Source organism: Aegilops tauschii, chromosome 1 (assembly GCF_002575655.3).
Source record: "Aegilops tauschii subsp. strangulata cultivar AL8/78 chromosome 1, Aet v6.0, whole genome shotgun sequence".
Taxonomy (NCBI): Eukaryota; Viridiplantae; Streptophyta; class Magnoliopsida; order Poales; family Poaceae; genus Aegilops; species Aegilops tauschii.
The window spans coordinates 344,776,126-344,797,610 of NC_053035.3; the positions used below are offsets into that span (position 1 = coordinate 344,776,126).

Below are 21,485 nucleotides of genomic sequence, written 5' to 3' on the forward strand. Positions count from 1 at the left end.
TCCCAAAACGCCACTCTTGCCTATTTTGGGACTCCCGCAATTTGTGAACCTCAAATATCCAAATCTGATGAAGCTACATATTCTTTTTATAGGAAAAAGGCCCGGAGGCCGACCGAGAAGGCATGCCGACATCCTGGAACGCGATGACCCACCATGCACACATGGACGATTGGTACTGGCCCACGTGGCTCCGGGCCCGCGTGGCCGTGGCAACGTGTTGGTTCTTCTCGTGCCAACCATTCCCCTGCAATGCATCATCACTTCTCAGTTCGGCCAAATAACACCTAACCATCCCACGTGTCCTTCCACCCCCGGTGGTAGTGTACAACACAAGAGCCACCACGAGCTCTCAGTCTCTCCTCATTCCCTTCCCTTGGATCGGGAGCAGAGCAGACCACAGAAGGTCCGGCGACGCGCGGATCAGCCGGGACTCCGTGCCGTCGGATTTGCGGGAGGAGGGAGGCCATGGAGAAGGAGCAGAAGGTGGAGGGCGAGAGGGCCGCGGCGGCCGCGGCGGCCACGCAGCGGTGGGTGATCGGGGTGGGGTTCTGGGTGCAGGGCTTCCGGCTCTTCCCCTGGCTGGGCGTCAACTTCTTCCTCAAGGACGCCATGGGCGTCCCCTCCTCCTCGCTGCAGATCCTCCAGGCCTCCGCCACCCTGCCCATGGTCGCCAAGCCGCTCCTCGGCCTCCTCTCCGACGCCGTCCCCATCCGCGGCTGCCGCCGCCTGCCATACGTCGCCATCGGCGGTACGTCCCCTCCCTCCCTCCCTTTACCCCCCACGTTATCGCATTGCCTTTCTTTTCAGATCTACCGACAACGCCCGTTTCCGTAATCTGCGACCGACGCCATGATCCTCGTCGTGATTCCATACCCACCTTACTTTAACGGATAATAACGTGGAATGCTCGGAACCACGCTCGATTCCGTACCTCCCTTTACCGGTTAACCTGGAATGATCGGAACCACGCTCGCGATACAGAATCATAATTCCCCGAGATTTTCACTTTCCCTGCACTGTCCATGTTGCGCGCACAATTTCGCCTTTTCACTGCACTTGATCACTGATTAGACGAGGTGTAGGAATTCTGAGCAGTGTAGGAACGTGCAGCTGGATATTTTACTCTTTTGCGCTGTCTTTGGAGAAAGGAAGAAAAATGATACGAACCACGCTAGAGCTTTCCACATTCCTTTCTTGCGTGCTGTTCACTTGTTTGTACATCGGTGTCATGTGGCGAATGACAACGCTGCAAAGAATATACTTGAACACAATTGTCCTCTTGATTGTTCACATGCGTTTTGTCTTCTTTCACTTTCACTTTCCCTTTTCGTTTTTTCTTCTGATTACCATCATTCTCCATCTTTCGGCGGAGTAGCCTTTTGGAGCAGCAACCAGGGTGTCATCGTGTATCTTTTCTCAGCCTTGGATGTGGCCCTTGCCGTGCACAAGTGTTATGATGAAATTCGAAAGATGGACGAATGGTGTGCTGTCATATCCCAGCATCACAAAACTTAAGATTGCACATCCTCAGATTCCATGCTGAATTCATAATTTGTGCAATACCATCAAATTTTAATTGACTAGAATCACTTTGGTCTTTGATTCTCTTTTTTAGTTCACATCATTTAGAAGTTAGCTCAATCCATTGACCCCCTTGGTTTAGATATCTGAGCAGTTAAGTAAACTCAGGGAGCTATGGCGATTTTAGTGACTATGATATCTTGTCTTTCTCGATCACTTCATGAACACATTGGCATAAAAAAAGCCCAACCAAGTGATTTCGAGCTTGACAGGCCAATTGTTGGAAGTCCACTGATATTTTGTTAATATATAATTAGCACAATCAGATGCATAAGGAAAATTAGTGTGATTTACTCATATTTATCACCCTGTGAAACGCCATAACTGATGCTTCTGAAGATGCGCACTGTGTGCTACACAACACCACAACTGTTTCTCCTAATATAGTTGACTACTCTAACATAACCTCTTATTGCTGTGGTTGCAGCTCTCTTGCAGGCAGTTTCATGGTTAGGAATTGCCCTCTGGCCGTCTCTTTCTCTTCCGGTTCTTACAATTTTTCTCCTCTTGAGCAACTTTGGTGCATCCATATGTGAGGTTGCCAATGATGCCATTGTAGCGGAGGCCGGGAAGCAGGCAACCTCTTCCTCAGGGGGTCAGCTTCAATCCTTTGCTTGTATGTTTGGCGCTTCTGCTGGCGCGTTAGGAAACCTCCTAGGTGGCATTGCTCTCAGCTACTTTTCCCCCAAACTCATGTTCCTATTTTTCGCAATCGTTCTCGTGCTCCAGTTCTTCACTACTGTGGCTATACCTGAGAGCTCCCTCAAACTCCCAAAGGCGACTACTAATACATCAGTGATTTCCAGCATCCGTAAACAAACCAAAGAGCTGTCGTACGCGCTCTGTATGCCGGAAATATTCTGGTCAGTCATATGGTTTTCAGTGTCCTATGCTGCCATACCGTTTCTACTCGGGACCATGTTCTTCTACCAGACTGAAGTGTTAAGACTTGACTCATCCATCATCGGTTTATCCAAGGTTTTTGGGCAAGTGGCTCTCTTGGCTTGGAGCATGGCATACAACAAGTGCTTCAAGACAACTTCTGCACGCAAGGTCTTATCAGCTCTGCAGTTCATCACAGCAGTCGTAATGTTGTCAGACGTGTTATTTGTCCAGGGAGTGTACAGGAAGGTGGGAATATCAGACTCCTTATACACCATTGTGTTCTCAGGGCTGCTAGAGGGCCTCATGTTCTTCAAGGTGCTACCCTTCAGTGTTCTTATCGCAAGCCTTTGCCCCTCTGGGTGCGAGGGATCGGTTATGGCCTTTGTCATGTCTGCACTTGCCCTGTCTATTATCATCAGCGGATATCTTGGGGTTGCGCTTGCTGAATTCATGGGGGTATCTGGAGATGATTTCTCAGCGCTGCCGGTTTGCTTGTTGATTGAGGCTGCATGCACAATGTTGCCGCTATTTTGCTCATCATGGATTAAAGAGAGGAAAGGGAAGGAGAAGAAGGAAGAGTAGAATCCATCTGTAGGATCCAAAGAGGTTGTATTGGTGCCTGCGAGGCTTTCCTTCGAACTTTTGTCGGTGCTTGAGTATGGGGCTGCCTAAATTCCAGTTTCATCATATGTGAAACAACCCAAGAGAGGATTAGGTTCTTCAGTTCCGAGTGCTCTGTGGCCTTTCAGGAATCGTCTTAAGAGGCAAGAGCAGATATACATGTGCCATCATTCTTTTCGTCTTTGAGGAGTATATGATAATTTTTGGGGGTGTAAGTAGCTTTTCTTTTTAATTTCTGTAAGACTGTAACTAGTTTTTTCTGAGTTATGTAACTAGCTGAACCCTGCATATTGTGTATTTACTTTCATTGTCTTTGGTCTGCCAGTTTGCATTTCTTTTCATTCTTTGTGTGTGGAAAAGTCTATGTCCATCTTTCATGTAACGAACTGATTGTACCTGTTTCCGAATGACTAATTCAGCAATTTAGGTGAGCACAAGTTATACGGTTCTACGACTTTATGATCCAAACTAACTCCTCTGGTTCTAGGATACAATTTTGGTTAGTAGAATCTACATTTATACGATTTGCGATCCTACATTTTTCAGACGCTGCACCCAATGTTTCTCTATGCAGCCATGAGAAACCCCAAGGATAGATGTGTATTCGGTGACCTTCTAAAGTTTGATGTTTTACTTTTGGGTGAAAACGGTTACTTGTAGGGAGCCAAAGAACACATAAATCTTTATACTGGTTAAACACTCTTCAAAAGCTGTAGGACACACATAAATTGTCAATAGTGAAGGTCAATTTCATGCTGTGACGACAGGTCATCACACCAAAGGGTGCAAATCTCCTATCCCGGGTTAATGAACTAATCTGCCCAATAACTGGACAGTGGGATGAACAACTCGTTCGGGACACCTTTTGGGCGGAGGATGCACGACACATTTTACAGATTCCACTTCGGGAAGGAGCAGAAGATTTCATGGCTTGGCACTTTGACAGTAAGGGCAGACATTCAGTAAGAAGTGCATACCGCCTTCAGGTCCAATTGTCCAAGCAAGAACGAAATGGGGCACCAGGGAATAGCTCAGAGGCTGCTGGTCAGCTCGAAAACTCAGGCGACAGTTCTTGGAGACGCATTTGGAAAATGCCGTGCCCAAGGAACCTGCAAATGTTTGTTTGGAGGATGAAACATGAATCGTTGGCCCTGTGTACAAACCTGGTGAATCGAGGTATGCAACTGGAGTGTGATAAATGCTTCTTTTGTGGGAGAGCTACAGAAGATGGGGGCCATTTGTTCATCAAATGTAAAGCTGTGAAGGAAATTTGACGTGAGCTGTCTCTTGAGATGGAAAGAAGAGAGCTGGAGCAATTTTCAGACGTATATGCAATACTAGAGCGTTTGTGGGGGCTGGATGAGAAGAAGAGAATACTAATCATTACCTTCTGGTGGCATTAGTGGAATAATAGAAATAAAGTACGCGAAGGGGAGATGGCCGTCCCCACAATGGAACTAGTTCGCCGGACGCAAGCTAATTGGCTGGAATAATGTGTTTGATTCAGGGGAATTAGAGATGGGGATGGGAGTTGAGGGGGGAGGAGATTAAAAATCCACTATTTGATTAGAGGGAGTGGGAGTTCAAGTGGGAAGAGGAATGGAAGTTGGAGAAGCCAATTCCCACCGATTTCTTTCAAGAGGATACCCTGTTAATTCATGAGCAGAGTTTTATCCCACGTCAATTTTCATCATACACCAAACAAGAGAATGGGAGTAAAAATCTATTTTTCATGCCTAATCCCTTCATAAACATCATTGTACAAACTCCCATTACCCTGTCCGAGTGTTTACCAAATAGGCTGTTGAGTTCTTTGCACCGAACAAATCGAAGAGCAGCATAGCAAAGTGGCAACCACATGAAGTTGATATTCTCAAAATAAACATTGATGGATCCATCATTCCAGGTCAGTCATTCAGTGGTTGGGGTGTGGCGGTCAGAGACTCGGAAGGAGATGTAGTTGCCACCCATGCAGGGCGTCAGGATCACGTACATGATGCATTTGGTGCGGAGGTGTGTGCTATGTCCGCAGCAGTGGCCATAGCAGCTGAGTTGGGAGCTATTCGAGTGGCCTTTGAAACTGATTCACAGCTCCTAGTTGAAGCACTTGATCTGCGGAAGGTTGACTCCTCACCCTATGCAAAGTGCCATTGAAGACATCAAGTTCCAACTGAAAAATGTGGTTCTCCAAACAAAGTGTTTCATACTGTAAGCGTGAGGCAAATTCAATAGCACATGAACTATTAAAAATCGGTCGTATGTGCTTACCAAATGACTGTATGAGTTGGAACTCAATTGTACCACCCCAACTGGCTGTTTGTGTCACGGGTGATATGCCCGGACACCGTTAAGTTATAAAGCTTTGCTTTACCTTCAAAAAGAAAAATCATGCTGTGAGGCTAACGGTGTGGCTTTTGAGCTAGCTAACCATAGTTTTCTTAATAATTTGTCTTGTACTCGTTCCCTCCGTTCCATATTAGTTGTCGCTGATTTAATACAGACTACTAAATCTGTCGCTGATTTAGCACAGCTGCTTACTTGCAAATCTTGTGTGTCGCTGATTTAGTACAGCTGCTTACTTGCAAATCTTGTGTGTAAACGCTGTTTAATTATCAATAAAGTTAGCCATGAAGGCCTTCCCTCAAAATCAAAAAGGAGGGCCTAAGAAATTCTAGTCCAGTGTTCTGGGAAATGCATACACTGATAAATGCACATACCGCACATACCTCTTTGGCCGAATACCAAAAGGCGCATGTTTCTTCACATTCATACCATCACGCACGCACAAAAGGAAACAAAGTACACCATTATCAATTGACAAATTGCTTCTGAAGAACGACCAGAAAATGTGGCTGTGAGATGTCATTGCATGCACCCCAGCCTTATGATTAACCTAGACTGCACGCAGACCATGGCCAACAGTTCGAGGGCCATTTGCCGCCACAGTCGAAAAATGCAACCGGCCGCCCTAGGCACTAGCTAGCTAGCTGCTAAGTACCTGGAAATCGGCACCGATTGGCAAGTGATCACTAGGATGGTGGAAGTTGGGCAGGCCTCCTTCCACATCCGGGGAACCCCCTCGTGGGATCCGAAGTAGGCTAGTAGGTTTTACTGAACCGCCTTCCGACAGGAATATGTAGTCCAATGTTCCAGTAAAACCTGGAGTGCAATTTGTGAACTCCGGCTCCCCTCCGTTCTCAGCATACAGGCTGTGCAATTTGATCAGGGCTTCGTCCGTAGATTCGGAGCTAGCTGATACAAGGTAATTGTATACCTGGAAGTGATAGTAACAAATTAGCTGAGGTGACAAAGAGAACCAAATTGAAATGAGGTGGCACACGAAACTGAATCTGGGTTAGATTATCCACACATGAGACAAAAGGATAGAATGCTTTGTTTTTGGCATAAACAAGAGCTCAAAAGCATAAAGCAGCTATTGGACCGCGCATTACCAGTCCCTACACAAATATGTTTCATCATGATAACAATATGCCACACACATAACTGGAATAGATGTTAGCACATGGACAATGTTCCCGATATCTTTCAGTAAAGCCATGGAGCTAAAACAATGTCATTTTGACCAGGTCATTTATGTACAAGTCACGTCGTCTGGATAAGGTTGATCCATTTGAGCGACAAGTAATTCCGGACGGAGGTAGTATTTGATAATAATTTCTGTGTAACTAAACTCTGCAATCTATAATAATAATTGTAACAATAGTTGCAAAAGCTTGAGAAAGCAATACAGCAGATGCCAGAAATACCTTATCACCAGGGGTAGAGTTAAAATCACCAGCAATGATCACAGAAGGTTTACAGGTGAACTTATTTGCGATAATTTTCTCAAACTCAGAGACTTTTGAAAGAAGATACTTTGCTTGAGCCAACTTCACATCAATCCATTCTGGATCCCTGTAAAATCAGGTTTTACAGGTTAACATGTATAAGAAACCCAAACACGTGCTGAAAACTAGCTTCCATCAAATACATATAGTAAAATGAAATAGGCAAAAGTATGAGTCGAATGAGTCGAATGACGAAAACATCTTTAAATCACAGAACAGTAGAGAACATGAGCTATTTTACTTGCCAATAAATATGTGTGTTCGCCACAATTAGAATATGCTCACAAGGATCGCCAAGCTTGAAAGCAGCAAGTAAACCAACACAGTCACGCTTCAATCTCACACGTGGATCATTTGGATCTCCACGTTTCTTATTATCTTCCTTTCCACTAGATTCTGTCAGAAAACATCATACAAAATAATCTTAAGCACATCATCAGAACAAAGAACATATCCAGCCAAAGTACAGGGAGAAAAAAAGTAGCACTAGATAATGATGACAGACAACACATCTTCCAAGAAATATAGTAATTAGGCAATGACGGACGTTCAGCTTCAGCTGTTGAGCTTGGATATTTTTTTTTTATTATTTCAAAGATTTAGATAAGTATTTTTATTTACTTATTAAGTGCCCAGTTCACAACTTCAAATGTCCACATTCCATGCAAGTGTGTCCATTATGTGATCCGTTTCATATTACCTTCTGATGGTGAAGAATTATTCGAGGGAGCACTAATTACATTATCATTAAGATGACATGTTTCCACCAAGTCATTGTAATGTATTACTTCCTTCTGTAACAGTTCCACACTGCAAAAATAAGAAAATGGTCAGGAAAAATAATTGGATGATGTAAAAAGTAACTAATACTCTTGTAACAGTTCCTCGTCGAAGAATCTCGTTTCCTCTCGTCTCCTGAACTGGCTCTCCGTCGTGTCATTATTAAAGTTCTCCAATGCACGCTTCGTGAGAAAGCCCTATATTGGATCCAGCGTGGAAAAATTCGCACCACCTTAGAAGGAGATGAAAACTCTCGCTTCTTTCACGCGTCTGCCTCAAATGGCTCGGAGTTCTTCTCCCACGATGCTAAATCCAACATTCTTTCTGACTTCTACGCCTCCCTTCTCGGCACGGCCTTTCAGCCAACCTGGTCCTTCGCTCTCACGGATTTATACCCAGAACCCGTTCCACAACTCTGCTCTCTGGATGCCCCCTTCACAGACGCCGAAATCACCAATGCCTTCCTCTCCATGAACAAGAATGCTAGTCCTGGACCGGACGGCTTCGGCCCAGGGTTCTACCGCAAATTTTGGCACATCCTCAAAGAGAAGATAACTCATTTCCTTTCAGACTTTCACGCCCAAAATAGCGATATCTCTTGCCTTAACCGGGCCCTCATAATCCTCCTTCCAAAGCATTCCGATGCTCGCTCCCCCGCTGACTTCCGCCCCATCTCTCTTCAAAACTGTCCTATCAAAGGAGTCGCAAAACTTCTAACCAACAGGCTAAAACCCCTTATCCCCCTCTTGGTGCATGCTGACCAGACCGGTTTCCTGTCTGATCGTAACATCTCTGAGAACTTCCTCTACGCTGCAGATATCCTTCACTGTTGTGCAAAAAGGAAAACCCCCTCCCTCATAATCAAACTAGACTTTCGGAAAGCTTTTGACTCTGTTTGCTGGAAGACCCTCCTCCATACCCTTCAGGTTAGAGGTTTCCCCCCTCGGTGGTGCGACTGGATTAACTCTCTCCTTAACACTGGATCCACTGCCGTTATGCTAAATGGCATCCCGGGGAGGTGGATTCAATGCAAAAATGGCCTCCGGCAGGGCGACCCTCTCTCCCCTTACCTTTTCATTATTGTCGCCGATATCCTCCAACAAATGATCATCAAAGCCAACAGTGAAGGTAAGTTGTTGCACCCCCTAAGCCCTCGCCTTCCCTGTCCCATCCTTCAATACGCCGATGACACGCTTATCATAGTTAAAGCTGTTAGGAATATGCAACTTGTATTCCCATGAGGCCATAGGCCGATATATATACATGTACAGGTGTGGTACATATGCAGGAAACCCCTTATACTACGGGATAAATACAAAGGGGTATACATGACTTATATTATAACTCTAACACCCCCCCTCAAACTCATGGTGGAGGAACAACACTGAGTTTGGAGAGATAAAAGCCATGTTGTGCTCTAGTCTGGGCCTTCGTCAGGAAATCCGCCAACTGTAACTCGGAAGGCACATACTGAAGAGCAACGACCTGATCCTGCACAGCAGCGCGCACATAGAAAGCATCAACACCAATATGCTTGGTGAGCTCATGCTTCACAGGATCGCGCGCAATGCTAATAGCACCTGTACTGTCAGATAAGAGCAGAGTCGGTGTAGTGACAGAAACACCAAAATCCTGAAGTAACCATCGTAACCAAGTCACCTCTGCCGTCAAAAGAGCCATGGCTCGCAACTCAGCCTCAGCACTCGAACGGGAAACTGCAATCTGTTTCTTCGTCTTCCAGGCAATGAGAGAACCACCAAGAAAAACACAGTAAGCAGAAAGTGAACGGCGATCAGAAGGATCACTAGCCCACGTAGCATCCGAATAGGCCTGAAGCTGTAAAGAACTGGAGCTAGGAAAGAATAGACGGTGAGAGATCGTGCCCCGAAGATATCGGAGAACACGAAGGAGATGACTATAGTGAACCGATGTGGGAGCAGAGACAAACTGACTCAGAATATGAACCGGATAAGAGATGTCCGGACGAGTGACAGCTAGATAGACAAGACTGCCAACGAGATGACGATAACGCGTCGGGTCAGGGAGAGGAACACCATCAGTAGCACGAAGGTGAACATTGAGCTCCATAGGAGTCTCAACAGTGCGCTCGTCAGTAAGAGCAGCACGAGCAAGAAGATCCTGGATATACTTTTCCTGGGATATAAAAAAGCCATCAGAGGTAGAAGAGACTTCAATCCCAAGAAAGTAGCGAAGAGGTCCAAGATCAGACATAAGAAACTGCTCACTAAGACGGGCCTTTACAAAGGCAATATACTCGGGGTCATCCCCAGTGATGATCATGTCATCAACATAGAGAAGAAGAAGAGTCCGACCACGAGGAGAAAGGTGAATAAACAATGCTGGATCATGAGCACTTGCTGAAAAACCAGCAGTAGTGACCACAGAGGCAAAACGCGCAAACCAGGCGCGAGGGGCTTGCTTAAGGCCATAGAGAGAGCGACGAAGACGACAGACCATGCCATCAGGAACATAATACCCAGGTGGTGGCTGCATGTACACCTCCTCACGCAGCTCACCATTAAGAAAGGCATTCTTAACATCAAGCTGAGATATAGACCAGTGGCGTGCAGAGGCAACAGCAAGAAGTGTACGAACAGTGGTCATATGGGCCACAGGAGCAAAAGTCTCATCATAATCACGACCATGCTCCTGCTGAAAACCACGAGCCACAAGACGAGCTTTGTGATGCTCAAGAGAACCATCGGAGCGAGTCTTAACCTTGTAGACCCACTTACAAGTGATGGGACGGACTCCGGGAGGAAGAGAAACAAGATCCCAGGTACCAGTGCGTTCAAGAGCCGCAATCTCCTCTGCCATCGCAAACTGCCATTCAGGATGAACGACAGCCTGACGATAAGAAGTCGGCTCAAGAACAGCAGCACCAGCATTGGGAAATCCAAAGCGATCAACAGGCGGACGAGGACGAGAACGCAAGCCATAAGGAGGCTGAGGGGAAGAGGACGACTCATCCAAGGAGGCATCCACAGGTCGTGAACGACGAGTGTAATGCTGAGGAAAAGATGGAACAATAGAAGGAGGAATGGCCAAGGTAGAATCGGGGGGTGACGACGAAGAAGTCACCGGAGATGAAGGTGTAGAATCTAGTGACATGCTAGGCGAGGAGACCGGAGAAGATGGTTGTTGCTGCAAATCGACTAGAGGTGGAGAAGCAGAGGAGGTGGAACGAATAGGCACAGGCGCGACGGGGGTGATAGGTGAGTCAGGAAAAGCGAGAAAAGAGATATCCTCCACTGAAAAAATCGAGGAAGATGGGCGTGGGTAGAAAGGACGAGACTCATCAAAAGTCACGTCGCGAGAGATACGCATCCGACGGCCGATAGGATCCCAACAACGATAGCCCTTATGCTCATCACTGTAGCCTAAGAAGACACACTCAACAGACTGAGCGGTCAGTTTGGTGCGTTCGCGAGGGGCAAGAAGAACATAGCAAACACAACCAAACAAGCGAAGCATCGAATAATCGGGAGAACGATCAAAAAGACGCTCAAAAGGAACACCACCCTGCAAAGCAGCGGACGGCTGAAGGTTGATGAGATAGGCGGAAGTGGAGATAGCCTCGGCCCAAAAATGAGGCGGAAGAGAGGCGGCGATCATCATCGCACGAGCCGTCTCAAGAAGGTGACGATGCTTGCGCTCAGACACGCCATTCTGAGCATGAGCACCAGGACAAGAGAACTGGGCAAGAGTACCCTGCTCAGCAAGGACTCCACGCAACATCTTGGAGATATACTCTCCAGCAGAGTCAGCACGGAAAACACGAATAGGAGTAGAGAACTGAGTGTGAACCATGGCAGCAAAACGCTTATAGATAGATAACACCTCACTACGAGAAGACATAAAATATATCCAGGTGTATCGAGAGAAATCATCTATAAAAATAATATAGTAGCGATGACCTCCTTTCGAGGCAAAGGGAGCTGGACCCCAGACATCAGAGTGAACCAGGTCAAAAGGACGCTGAGACATAGTGTCACTATGAGGATAAGGTAACTGGACCTGTTTACCAAGCCGACAACCCTGACAGTCTAAAGACACACCGCCGGAGACAGATCCAAGAAGACCACGTCGAACTAAGGATGAGAGACGAGAGCCACACAAGTGACCAAGGCGATGATGCCACTGCTGAAAAGAGCTGGTAGACAAGGCAACAGAGGGGGAAAGACTGGCGGCGGTAGCAGCGGAGGGAAGGTGAAGCCAGTCAAGCTCCCAGAGACCCTGAGAGTCACGGTGTCGGGGGCCAGCACCAAGGAGAGCACCAGTGTGACGGTCCAGAACAGAACAAGAGTCAAAGTCTAGAATCACCCGACAACCGGAGTCAACAATCTGACCACCAGAAAGGAGCTGCATGGTAAGTCGAGGAACATGAGCAACATCAGGAACATGAAAAGATGAGGTGCTAAGAATGCCTCGACCATTAACCGGGAAGGAGGCGTCCCGGCGTGGAGGTCCCGCCGCGGCGAAGATTGAGGAATCGGTGGGCGGGGTGGGGATTGGGGGCACGAGAGAGCAGCGCCGGAGCAGGATGAACCTGCAGTTGGTGAAGGCGCCGGACAGCAGCACCGCTCGGAGAGAAGGACGGCGGCTGCGTGGACCAGAGATTGGATCGAGAGCACGAGTTGCGCGTGCGGAAAAAAAAAACTTAAGGCTCTGATACCATGTTAGGAATATGCAACTTGTATTCCCATGAGGCCATAGGCCGATATATATACATGTACAGGTGTGGTACATATGCAGGAAACCCCTTATACTACGGGATAAATACAAAGGGGTATACATGACTTATATTATAACTCTAACAAAAGCTACGCCCGGGGCCGCAAAACACCTTAAGAGTATTCTAGATAGCTTCGCTGCGGCCACTGGTCTCCAGATTAATTTTGACAAGACCACCTTTATCCCTCTTAATGTTGATCCCACTGACGCAGCTCTTATGGCAGCTGACCTTGCCACTATATCTCCTCCTTCCCGCAAACTTATCTCGGCCTTCCTCTCTCTCCCTACAAACTCCCCCCCTCAGCCTTCCAACCAGTCATCGATCGGTGTGATATCTACCTAGCTGGGTGGTGCGCGCTACTTCTCTCTCATGGTGGCAAGCTTGTTCTCCTCTCCGCCGTTCTTGACAGCCTCCCTACCTATTTTATGCTCTGTTTCGCTCTTCCTGTCCAGGTTATTGAAGCTATCGACAAGAGACGACGTACCTTTTTCTGGTCTAACGATGACACTTGCTCTGGGGCAAAATGCCTGGTTGCTTGGGATAAAGTTTGTACCCCTAGAGAAGCTGGTGGTCTAGGTGTAAAAAACCTTCGCGCACAAAACTTTTGTCTACTGCTGAAATTTGCTTATAAATTTTTACACTCCTCAAACCTTCCCTGGAAGGATTGGGTCTTACACCATTCGCCTCTTCACATTGGACATGGCAAAAACAGCTCCTTCCTAGCTAAAACCATTTTCAAGCATCTTCAGAGTTTGAGAGAGATTTCCCAGTGCACTATTGGAGATGGTTGCTCTACTTTTTTTTGGTTAGATCGTTGGCTAAAGCCGGAACCCCTGGCTTTAGTGTACCCAGCTCTTTTTTCTCACCACACAAACCAACATGGCCTGGTAGTCACTATTTTGCAGGATGGGATCGAACTTGCTCTTCGTAATCGACTAACCTCTACTGCGATTGCAGAACTTGCTTCTCTTAATTCCTTGTTGCAGGACTGTGCACTCTCTCAGGTACCGGACGATCGTCGCCTGATTAACGGCGCTGCCTTTTCCACAAAGGGCGCATATGCGGCCCTACGGATCACCTCTCGGACCCCATGCTTAATGATATTTGGGACTCAATGGTTCCCAAGAAGGTTATGATCTTCGGTTGGCTATTCTACCTTGATCGCCTAAACACAAGGAAGAATCTGCATAAGAAGAACATTCTGGACTCTTCAGCTTGTCCTAGATGTACTCACTCGGTTGAGGATCGACAACACCTTTTTTTTACTTGTCCAGCAGCTCGCAGGATCTGGAGAGCAGCCGGCATCTGCCCTCTTTACACTCCTATCACAAGTCTCTTCAGCACGACGCTTCCGGATCCGCTGCCTACCACGGTCCGCCCCTTCATGCTCCTTTTGATTCTTTGGAAAATCTGGGACGCACGCAACAAGAAAGTTTTCCAAGGACTAGAGGTTGTGGCCTCAAACTCCTTGAGAGCTATCCTGGATGATTTGATTGTTTGGTCTCATAGACTAAAATCTGTAACTTTAAAGGGCCACGCCGGTCTGTGGCGTGAGTTCCTATCCTCGCAACACTCTTAACTCTGTAACACCTGGCAGGTTTTGAAATATATATTCAGGTGGGGAGCCTTTCCCCCCCGGTGAACATTTCAAAAAAAAAGTAACTATTTTTCTCGTGCCGAGCTTTGTCCATTATTAGCTGCTTATTTTACAGGGAATGTATTCGCAAGCTGAATATAGATTAGAGCACAATAACAAATATAGTTGCAGGGAGAGGTTCAATAAGGAGCTGTCCTGAAATCAGTAACTAATGCACCATGTACATCAGTTAAGAGCACATGTTTACCTTTTTGGTTTATAAAATATACCACATCCATCCCGTTTGTCCCCAGATCGCTGGACATAAATACTTGAATATCCAGTACTTTCCATGTTTTTCCTATAGAATGTCTCATATTCATCCAACTCCTGTCAGAGGCAGAAACCAGTAAAAAAATAAGGAATATTCTAAAGTGAACACTAAGAGGGCAGGCCTGGCGCAGTGGTGAAGTCCTCCCCACTTGAGCCAAGAGGTCCTGGGTTCGAACCAGCCTCTCTGCATTGCATTTCTCAGGGGTAAGACTAGGTTCCTATAATCCCTCCCCAGACCTTGTGTAGGAGCTTCTATGCACTGGGTCTATCCTTTATTCAAAAGTGTACACTAAGAGCAACTCCATTGCATGATAGCTTCAAGTAGTATCTTCAGAAGAATGTTCCATATCTGGCTATTTTATCTATCCGTTTGCAAATAAATATAGGGATATCCACATAAAAAAAGGATGGGCATGTTACTGAAGCCTACGTGTAAAAATGACTAACAAAATCATGTTGTGCATAGCTCTAACAAACAAAACTAGATATGATCACACTACAGAAATTTATTAAAACATCAGAAATGAGACCCAACCTGTATGCACATGAGGTCAGCATTAAAACTCTTAAGTTCTGTTAGAACGGCTTTTGAACGAGCTTTCCACCTATTTTCCAAACATAAAAGTAAACATGAATTCCAAAGCCGATGATAGAATTAGGGCAAGAACTGAAAGGAAAGAAAGAACTGTGTTCTTTAATCCTGAAATAAAACAAGTGCACCAAATAGCAACCATGTGCCAGTTCAATTGTGGAAGATGGTTTATGGTTACTATTGCTAAGCATAAGAAAGCAATGGAGGTGTATACATGGCAGTCGTGGTGCTAGTGTTATACTTTACATGAGAGAGGTGGAAGAAGCAAGGGAAAAGGAAATCAGTGCGAATGGATCGTCAATCCTGGTTTGGGGACAATGGATCTGACATTTAGCAACCTCTTTGCTATCACTGCGAGTTACCGTCGCAGATCTCACACCCGCTTCAATCTGAATATCCGATACAGGCCTGTTGCGCCAGATCTAACTTCAGAACGGTGGTGGTTAGAGCCGGTGGGGAGTGAAATGAGACTTTGGCAAAGGATGGCTGGGGAGTAATGGCCAAAAAGTGATGAGATCCATCGCAAGATGGTGATTCACTCATGACCTCTAGTTTAGAGCCTAGCCTTGCTTATCCCACCACCATGAGCATTTTAACAGATGTCTGTAAATTTAGATGAAAATAATACCTCATAAAATTTGGCACAAATATACATACTATAGTCTGTTAGTAAATCGGGAAATTTCGAAAGTCGTAGTTGTCGCTTTGAGTTTGAAAAATAAAACTAAAACTTATCATGTGGCATTTTTTACCTATAAGATTTCTCTATTTGCGTATTCTCTCGGTGTTCATTTCAGTTGCATTGTAAAATAACAAGTAAACACTAGAGTAATGGTAGTTGACATGCATCTCTCTCATGTATCATCTCTATGTTAACACAATATCATACAAGAGACTGTGCAAGGAAGGAGGACGGAAAGTGAGCGCAAGGAGATAGTAGGAAATTATTAAAATGCAAATACTGATAAGAAAAGCATGAGTTTGGCAGATCCAGAGCATGCGATCCCTCTATGTTTTGAACCAAGGGCTAAATTTGAATATCATATTATACCTGTTGAATAAATATATGTGTGCTACGAAAGTTGGTATCTTTTGGGGACATGAATTTCATCTGGATGCTAATTAATCACTTTTTCTAACAGCACTTTTTGACCATTCTACATTACTTTTTTTTAGGATTTCATGCTTACAGAAAATAATGTTAGGGTGGGTTTTGCCAACTGAGACAACTGTATGGAATATCCTAAATAAATGTACGAGGAAGCCTCGAGTGGCGCCCTACGGGGTGGTTGAAAAACGAAAAAAAAAACACTGGGCTCCCAGAATCTCCCTCACCGCTGTGGTCGAGCGAAGCCCGCTTGGCGGTGGCGGGGCTCTGGCGGCTTCTCACACAGCAGGGGCGAAGCACCCCAACCCCCCCCCCCCCCCCAGCAAGGCACGGTTCCAGGTGCGATGATGGTGACTGGCAGGGCGTGCCTGGGCAGCGACGGCCAGATCTGGTCGGTGGGTGGCATGGGCCTGAAGCTGCTGCCATGCCTCCCGGCGGTGGTCATTGCTGGGCCCGAGTTCGAACGGCTGCGCTGGGCCGAGGTGAGTCGGGGCGATGGGGCAGGTGTATGGTGGCCGCGACGGCTCGGTGGTTGTGGTCCTACAGGAGGCGCAGGGTGGCGGCAGTGACCTCCCTTCTGTTGGGCCCGAGCCGGCGGTGCACGGGGCTGGGCAGGTGCCGGTCGTGCCGGCTGCATGTGCGGCAGCGGTGGCTCTGAACTAGGGTTTATGCTCGGGCGGGCCAGATCTGGGTCTGAGGCGGTTTTGGGTTGTCGCCCTAGGTAGGTGTGGTTGGGCTCGCTCCGGGTTATGCCCGCGAGCGATGTCCTCGCGGGCGTGGTGGGTGGTGGTCGTCGTCGTGACGCCGTTGAACTGATCGGCGCCGATGGCCACGGACTTGGCGTCGTGTGAGCTTGTGCTTGCCTAGGCCAAGCCAGAGGGCTTTGGGCAGGGCCTGCTCGACAATGGCCGTTGGCAGTCTCAGGGTCTCCCACCCACCCACCCCCCCCACCCCCACCCAATCCACCTGGACTGGTTGGGGATGCAGGCGAGGTGTGGACCCAAACCCGGGGGCTGATGTCGGGCAAGGTGTGGAAAGAGGTGCCTTCTACTCTTCCTGTCGGGGTTGGTGTGTTGTGATGTGGACGGTCGGCGGTGTCTCGGTTCATGGACACCGTGGCGGCGGCCCCAGATGGCGAACCTCATGGTTGGCTCTCCGGCGAGCACCATGGCGATCATGGTCGCTATGCCTCTTGGGCATGTGGGCGGCAAGAGGTGTAGCGGCGGGTGGCTCAGGCTCGCTCTCCGTTATTAGCCGGTGCTCATCGCGGTTGTCCTGGGCGCCTCATGGAGGCATGGGTGAGTTGCCAAGCGAAAGCTCAGCGCTTTGGCGCCAACGATGGCAGTGCCCGTGGTTGCCGCTCTCCTCACGAGGATATCGTTGTGAATCTCCTCTCCGTGCCGGGGTTCTGGGTGAAGACCCTTGTCTGTCTCGGACTCCGCAGTGGCGATGCTTAGCGTTGTCTCCCCTCCTGAGGGTGCTGCCGTGGCGTTGTTTTCAGGCCTAGCTGTGTTATTTCCTGGCAACGTAGTCGCGTGCGTTTGTGTTGTCTGGTTATCCTAGTATCTGCTTTGTAAGAGGGCTTCCTCACTAACTTGTATTGTTTGGCCGTGTACTTTGATTTGTGCTTTATCTATAAAGCAGGGGGAGAGCCTGTTTCGAGAGAGCCTCAAGTGGCAATGCGAGCTTGATTACGATTCACACAGCATACATTTAGCTTGTAACCTTTTGGATACTATACAAAATGCGCATATGATAAAAATGAGCACGTTGCTCACGGAATTACAAATTCTTAGATGTAAGTGCTAAGAAAAAAGGGATTGGTCTGTGATCTTCAGTGCACAATGCTCAAGCAACAAGAGGTTACTTAGCGCATCCCATGATTTCAATCAGAATCAATTATTTAAAATTCCAGCAGAATGATATGAATAGTTTGACAATGGGAATTGTTGTTTCTAAGTCGATTGAGAACAGTTACTTCCAAGCCAGCGAAGTTACACACAAATCTACCAGATGTTCATTGGATAGAATAATTAACACCGGGGATCAACTTAGAAGTAAGGATTTCACAATCCACTCTTCGAGATTTGTTATTTCTATTTCTAAGTCGACCGAGTTACACACAATTCTAAAATGTGCTATACTTGTTATTTGGTTGGATAGAAAAATCAACGTTCAACATAATCGACTTAGAAATACAAATTTCTCGATGGACATGGAAATAGACACTCCCTTTAATAATTATGAGCTTACTTAAGAGACGCGGATGGAGAATGGGGAAAAAATGCGCTCTTCACATAAACCTGCAATGTTGAGCAAATTCTTCAATCCATCACTGTCCATACGGCTGAATGATAATAAGTACAATCACAGAGTAAAACGCAGCAGCCGACATACCTGGGCGAGTATGTTGTAGGAAACCAGCCGGAACTGGTACCCGTCTGCCCCTGGAAGCCAACCCAAAAAGATGTCAATACTAACCACATCGGAGCTGCCCGGATACAGGAGCAGTCAGAGTAATCACGGGTAACGATGACCCCGTTTCAACAGCGTAGGGAGCATAAATTTTACCGGCATCAGCCTCGGACTGCGCTGTGGGGAGAGGGGCGAATCTGGGGTCCGCCTGCGCGCTCATCCGCCGCTTGCAAATCCTGAACCATCGTCAGAGCATGAGAAGAGAAGATGGAGAAGGTCAGAAGGGGGGGAAGGGGGAGGATGAGCTGCTTACGGGCGGAAGGGGAGGCGGCGGCCGGAGGGAGGAGGAGAGGGGCTGGATTTGGGGAGGAGGCGGCGGCCGAGGAAGAGAGGGAGGGAAGCCGCCCAGATTGCCTGGGGTTTTAGGAGCATCGGCGGCCGCTGTGCTTGCTTGCGCGCAACCGAAAAGGAAAAGATGGTGTGTGCGGAAGGCGACCTCTGCTTCCCTGTGTCCGGGTCGGACTCCGCCTTGTGAACTCTGTTTTTTTTTTCGGTGTCCACGGTGGTGCGGTTGGGAAAATATCACGTGCTCGCCGTGCTCCAACTTCAAAACATTAATTTTAAATGTACCAAAAATTTCAAAAAAATCGAAAATGTTCACAAGTAATGTGACTACGACCCCTAAAAATTTCAGGTCCAAGATCGAAATGTACATTGAGAAACAAAAAAAGATAAATTCAGGTTTAAATAGTGTCAAATGTTGATTTTGTCTTTTTATGGCACTATTAATGCTAGATTTCACATTTTCGTTTCTTAATTTTCCTTTAGAGTTTGGATCTAAAAAAATTTTGGACTTGTAGTTACATTTCTTGTGAACATTCATATTTTTTTCAGAATTCTTTGAAACATTTAAAATTGATTTTTTGAAGTTGGAGTATGGGAAGCACCCCAAGGATGGGAGCACCTGATATTTTCCCTGGTGCGGTTAGCCTGTAAACCGGCGTGCGTGGCTGCGCCTCGAGCTGGAGTTGGATTCTGCCGTTGGAGCAACAACGCGCGACGCTGCCCATGGGTGCTCCACTCACCCTTGCTGGTTCGATTCTTTTTTTATCTGGACTCGCCGGTTCGATTCTGTCCGCCTTTGACAGCAGAACAAAATGGCATGTTGCCGAGAGTAAAAAGCACCCCAATGATAAATGCCACACATGTGACACGAAGTAAGGCCAACTCCAACGCACGATCCTAAACGGGCGTCCGTTTTGTCCGGATTTCGTCCGTCTGGGGATGCCAATGGGGCGGCTTCCGGTCTTTTTTTGGATGCGTCGGCCGTGCTCCCAACGCGCGGGCGCATCTCGGCCGCGTCGTGTTCGGCTGCATGCAAACTTTGGCAAAGCAATAAAGATGTAGCTCCATGCCAGCGACCGTGGTTCATGCCATCCTTCAAAATGAACAAGTTTTTTTACGTCGGCACACTAGCCAGCCTTGCCTTCTTTCTTCTTAAGAGCGGCATATTGATCTTTGAACTTGGGACAATCTTTGATGGGCGTCCAACAATGAGTGAGAGTGAAATGCTTGTTCTTATGCCGGGCCTTGTTGTCTTCCAAAGATTTGAACGCCTACACAATCAAAGAGGAGGCCACAAATATAATATCGAAGGAAACAAGATGTAAATAAACATGAACATGGCAAGATGTAAACAGACATGATCATGACCTTGAAAAAGAGGAGGTCATACCAAGTCACCCACGCCTAGGCCACTCACGGGACGGGCTTCGACGCTCTCAAGCGTGGCACGATACTTGTTGCATTCTTGTTGAATGAACCCCAATCTCTTTTGGATTGAGTTGATACCTCGGGTGCTCGCAAACTTGTAGAGCGCAAACTTCCTTCGCTCATGAAAGTTTTTATGAACTCGCGTCCAAAAGGCGAATCCTTTTTGCTCAACACCTTTCACGGGGTCTTCGCCTATCTCCATCCAACTCTCGCAAATCAAAGTTAGAGGAGTGGAGTAAGCAATATCTATCTTCCGGTAAAAAGAGATATTAATTAAATCTATCGCCCAAGCAATCCCTACCTATGTTATGAGCATCTTCAAATTACCGGTATCTTTTTATGATGACCTGGCACGACTAATGAAACAATACCGGTGGGGAGTTGAGAAGGGAAAAAGGAAGATGGCATGTCTCGGTTGGGAGAAGATGAGACTCCCTAAAGCGAAAGGAGGTACGGGGTTCCGAGATATGAGAGCTTTTAACCAGGCTTTATTAACTAAACAAGCTTGATGGTTACGGGATACCCCTGATAGCTTTGTGAGGGTCTCCTGCGTGCTAAGTATTATCAAAATGGAAACCTTCTGGACATAGTATTTTCAGGCAATTCATCAACGGTGTGGAAGGGTATTGTATATGGACTAGAACTGGCTAAAAAAGGTATAATTTGGCTGTCGGTTACAGTTCTTTAATTTGAACTTGGAGAGGCCCCTGGATCCATCGTGGCAATGATTTCCGCCCTATCGCGCCAGAGCCGAGTTGTCGGTTCAATTGGGCTGCGGACTTTCTAGATGAACATGGGGCGTGGAACCAACAAAGATTGCATGGGCCCTTTTGGGAGATGGACATCCATGAGATTTTGAAAATACATACTTCACCATGGAACCAGCAAGACTTCTTTGACTGGTTCCCTGAGAAGAGTGGCCGGTTTATAGTCAGGAGCGCCTACCACCTAGATGCAAGCATGCAAGAAACAATGGGTGGAGCAGGCGAGTCTAGCAGCATTCCAATGGCTGACCAGCCGATTTGGCGTTGTTTATGGGGTGCTCGAGTGCCGCAGAAGATGAAAATCATAGTATGGAAAGCGACGACGGGTGCGCTAGCCACTAACCAGTGTAAGAAGCACACACATTTGCCCAAGAGAGATACATGTTCTATTGCAGTAAAGAAGCCAAGAGTAGTTTCCACGCGCTGGTCACATGTGTTCATGCAGTGCAGCCA

At 47.0% G+C, this 21,485-nt stretch overlaps 2 protein-coding genes and 1 long non-coding RNA gene across 4 annotated transcripts; 1 reads left to right on the top strand and 2 right to left on the bottom strand.

Annotated features, from left to right (window-relative positions):
• The first annotated feature begins 271 nt into the window (after nucleotides 1-271).
• Nucleotides 272-3,411, top strand: LOC109738226 (probable folate-biopterin transporter 7). Its single transcript, XM_020297329.4, has 2 exons — nucleotides 272-748; nucleotides 2,009-3,411. The coding sequence occupies exons 1-2, from the start codon at nucleotides 466-468 to the stop codon at nucleotides 3,046-3,048; spliced, it is 1,323 nt and encodes a 440-aa protein (XP_020152918.1). The 5' UTR covers nucleotides 272-465; the 3' UTR covers nucleotides 3,049-3,411.
• Nucleotides 3,412-4,797: 1,386 nt separating this feature from the next.
• On the bottom strand, nucleotides 4,798-5,460 carry LOC141021978 (uncharacterized). Its single transcript, XR_012182933.1, has 2 exons — nucleotides 5,356-5,460; nucleotides 4,798-5,222 (listed from the first exon to the last, which is right to left on the bottom strand). It is a non-coding gene; the product is annotated as an uncharacterized lncRNA (long non-coding RNA).
• A 309-nt stretch (nucleotides 5,461-5,769) lies between these two features.
• LOC109738227 (carbon catabolite repressor protein 4 homolog 4) lies at nucleotides 5,770-19,041 on the bottom strand. 2 transcript variants are annotated; one of them, XM_020297330.4, is made up of 10 exons: nucleotides 18,809-19,041; nucleotides 18,652-18,731; nucleotides 18,478-18,527; nucleotides 18,334-18,383; nucleotides 14,916-14,985; nucleotides 14,316-14,437; nucleotides 7,636-7,745; nucleotides 7,181-7,331; nucleotides 6,855-7,002; nucleotides 5,770-6,361 (listed from the first exon to the last, which is right to left on the bottom strand). In XM_020297330.4, exons 1-10 carry the CDS (start codon nucleotides 18,925-18,927, stop codon nucleotides 6,071-6,073), a joined length of 1,191 nt encoding a protein of 396 aa, XP_020152919.3. In that variant the 5' UTR covers nucleotides 18,928-19,041; the 3' UTR covers nucleotides 5,770-6,070. The 2 variants fall into 2 exon arrangements, with proteins under 2 accessions (XP_020152919.3, XP_073353947.1); XM_073497846.1 differs by lacking the exons at nucleotides 14,316-14,437; nucleotides 14,916-14,985.
• Between the last annotated feature and the right edge of the window lie 2,444 nt (nucleotides 19,042-21,485).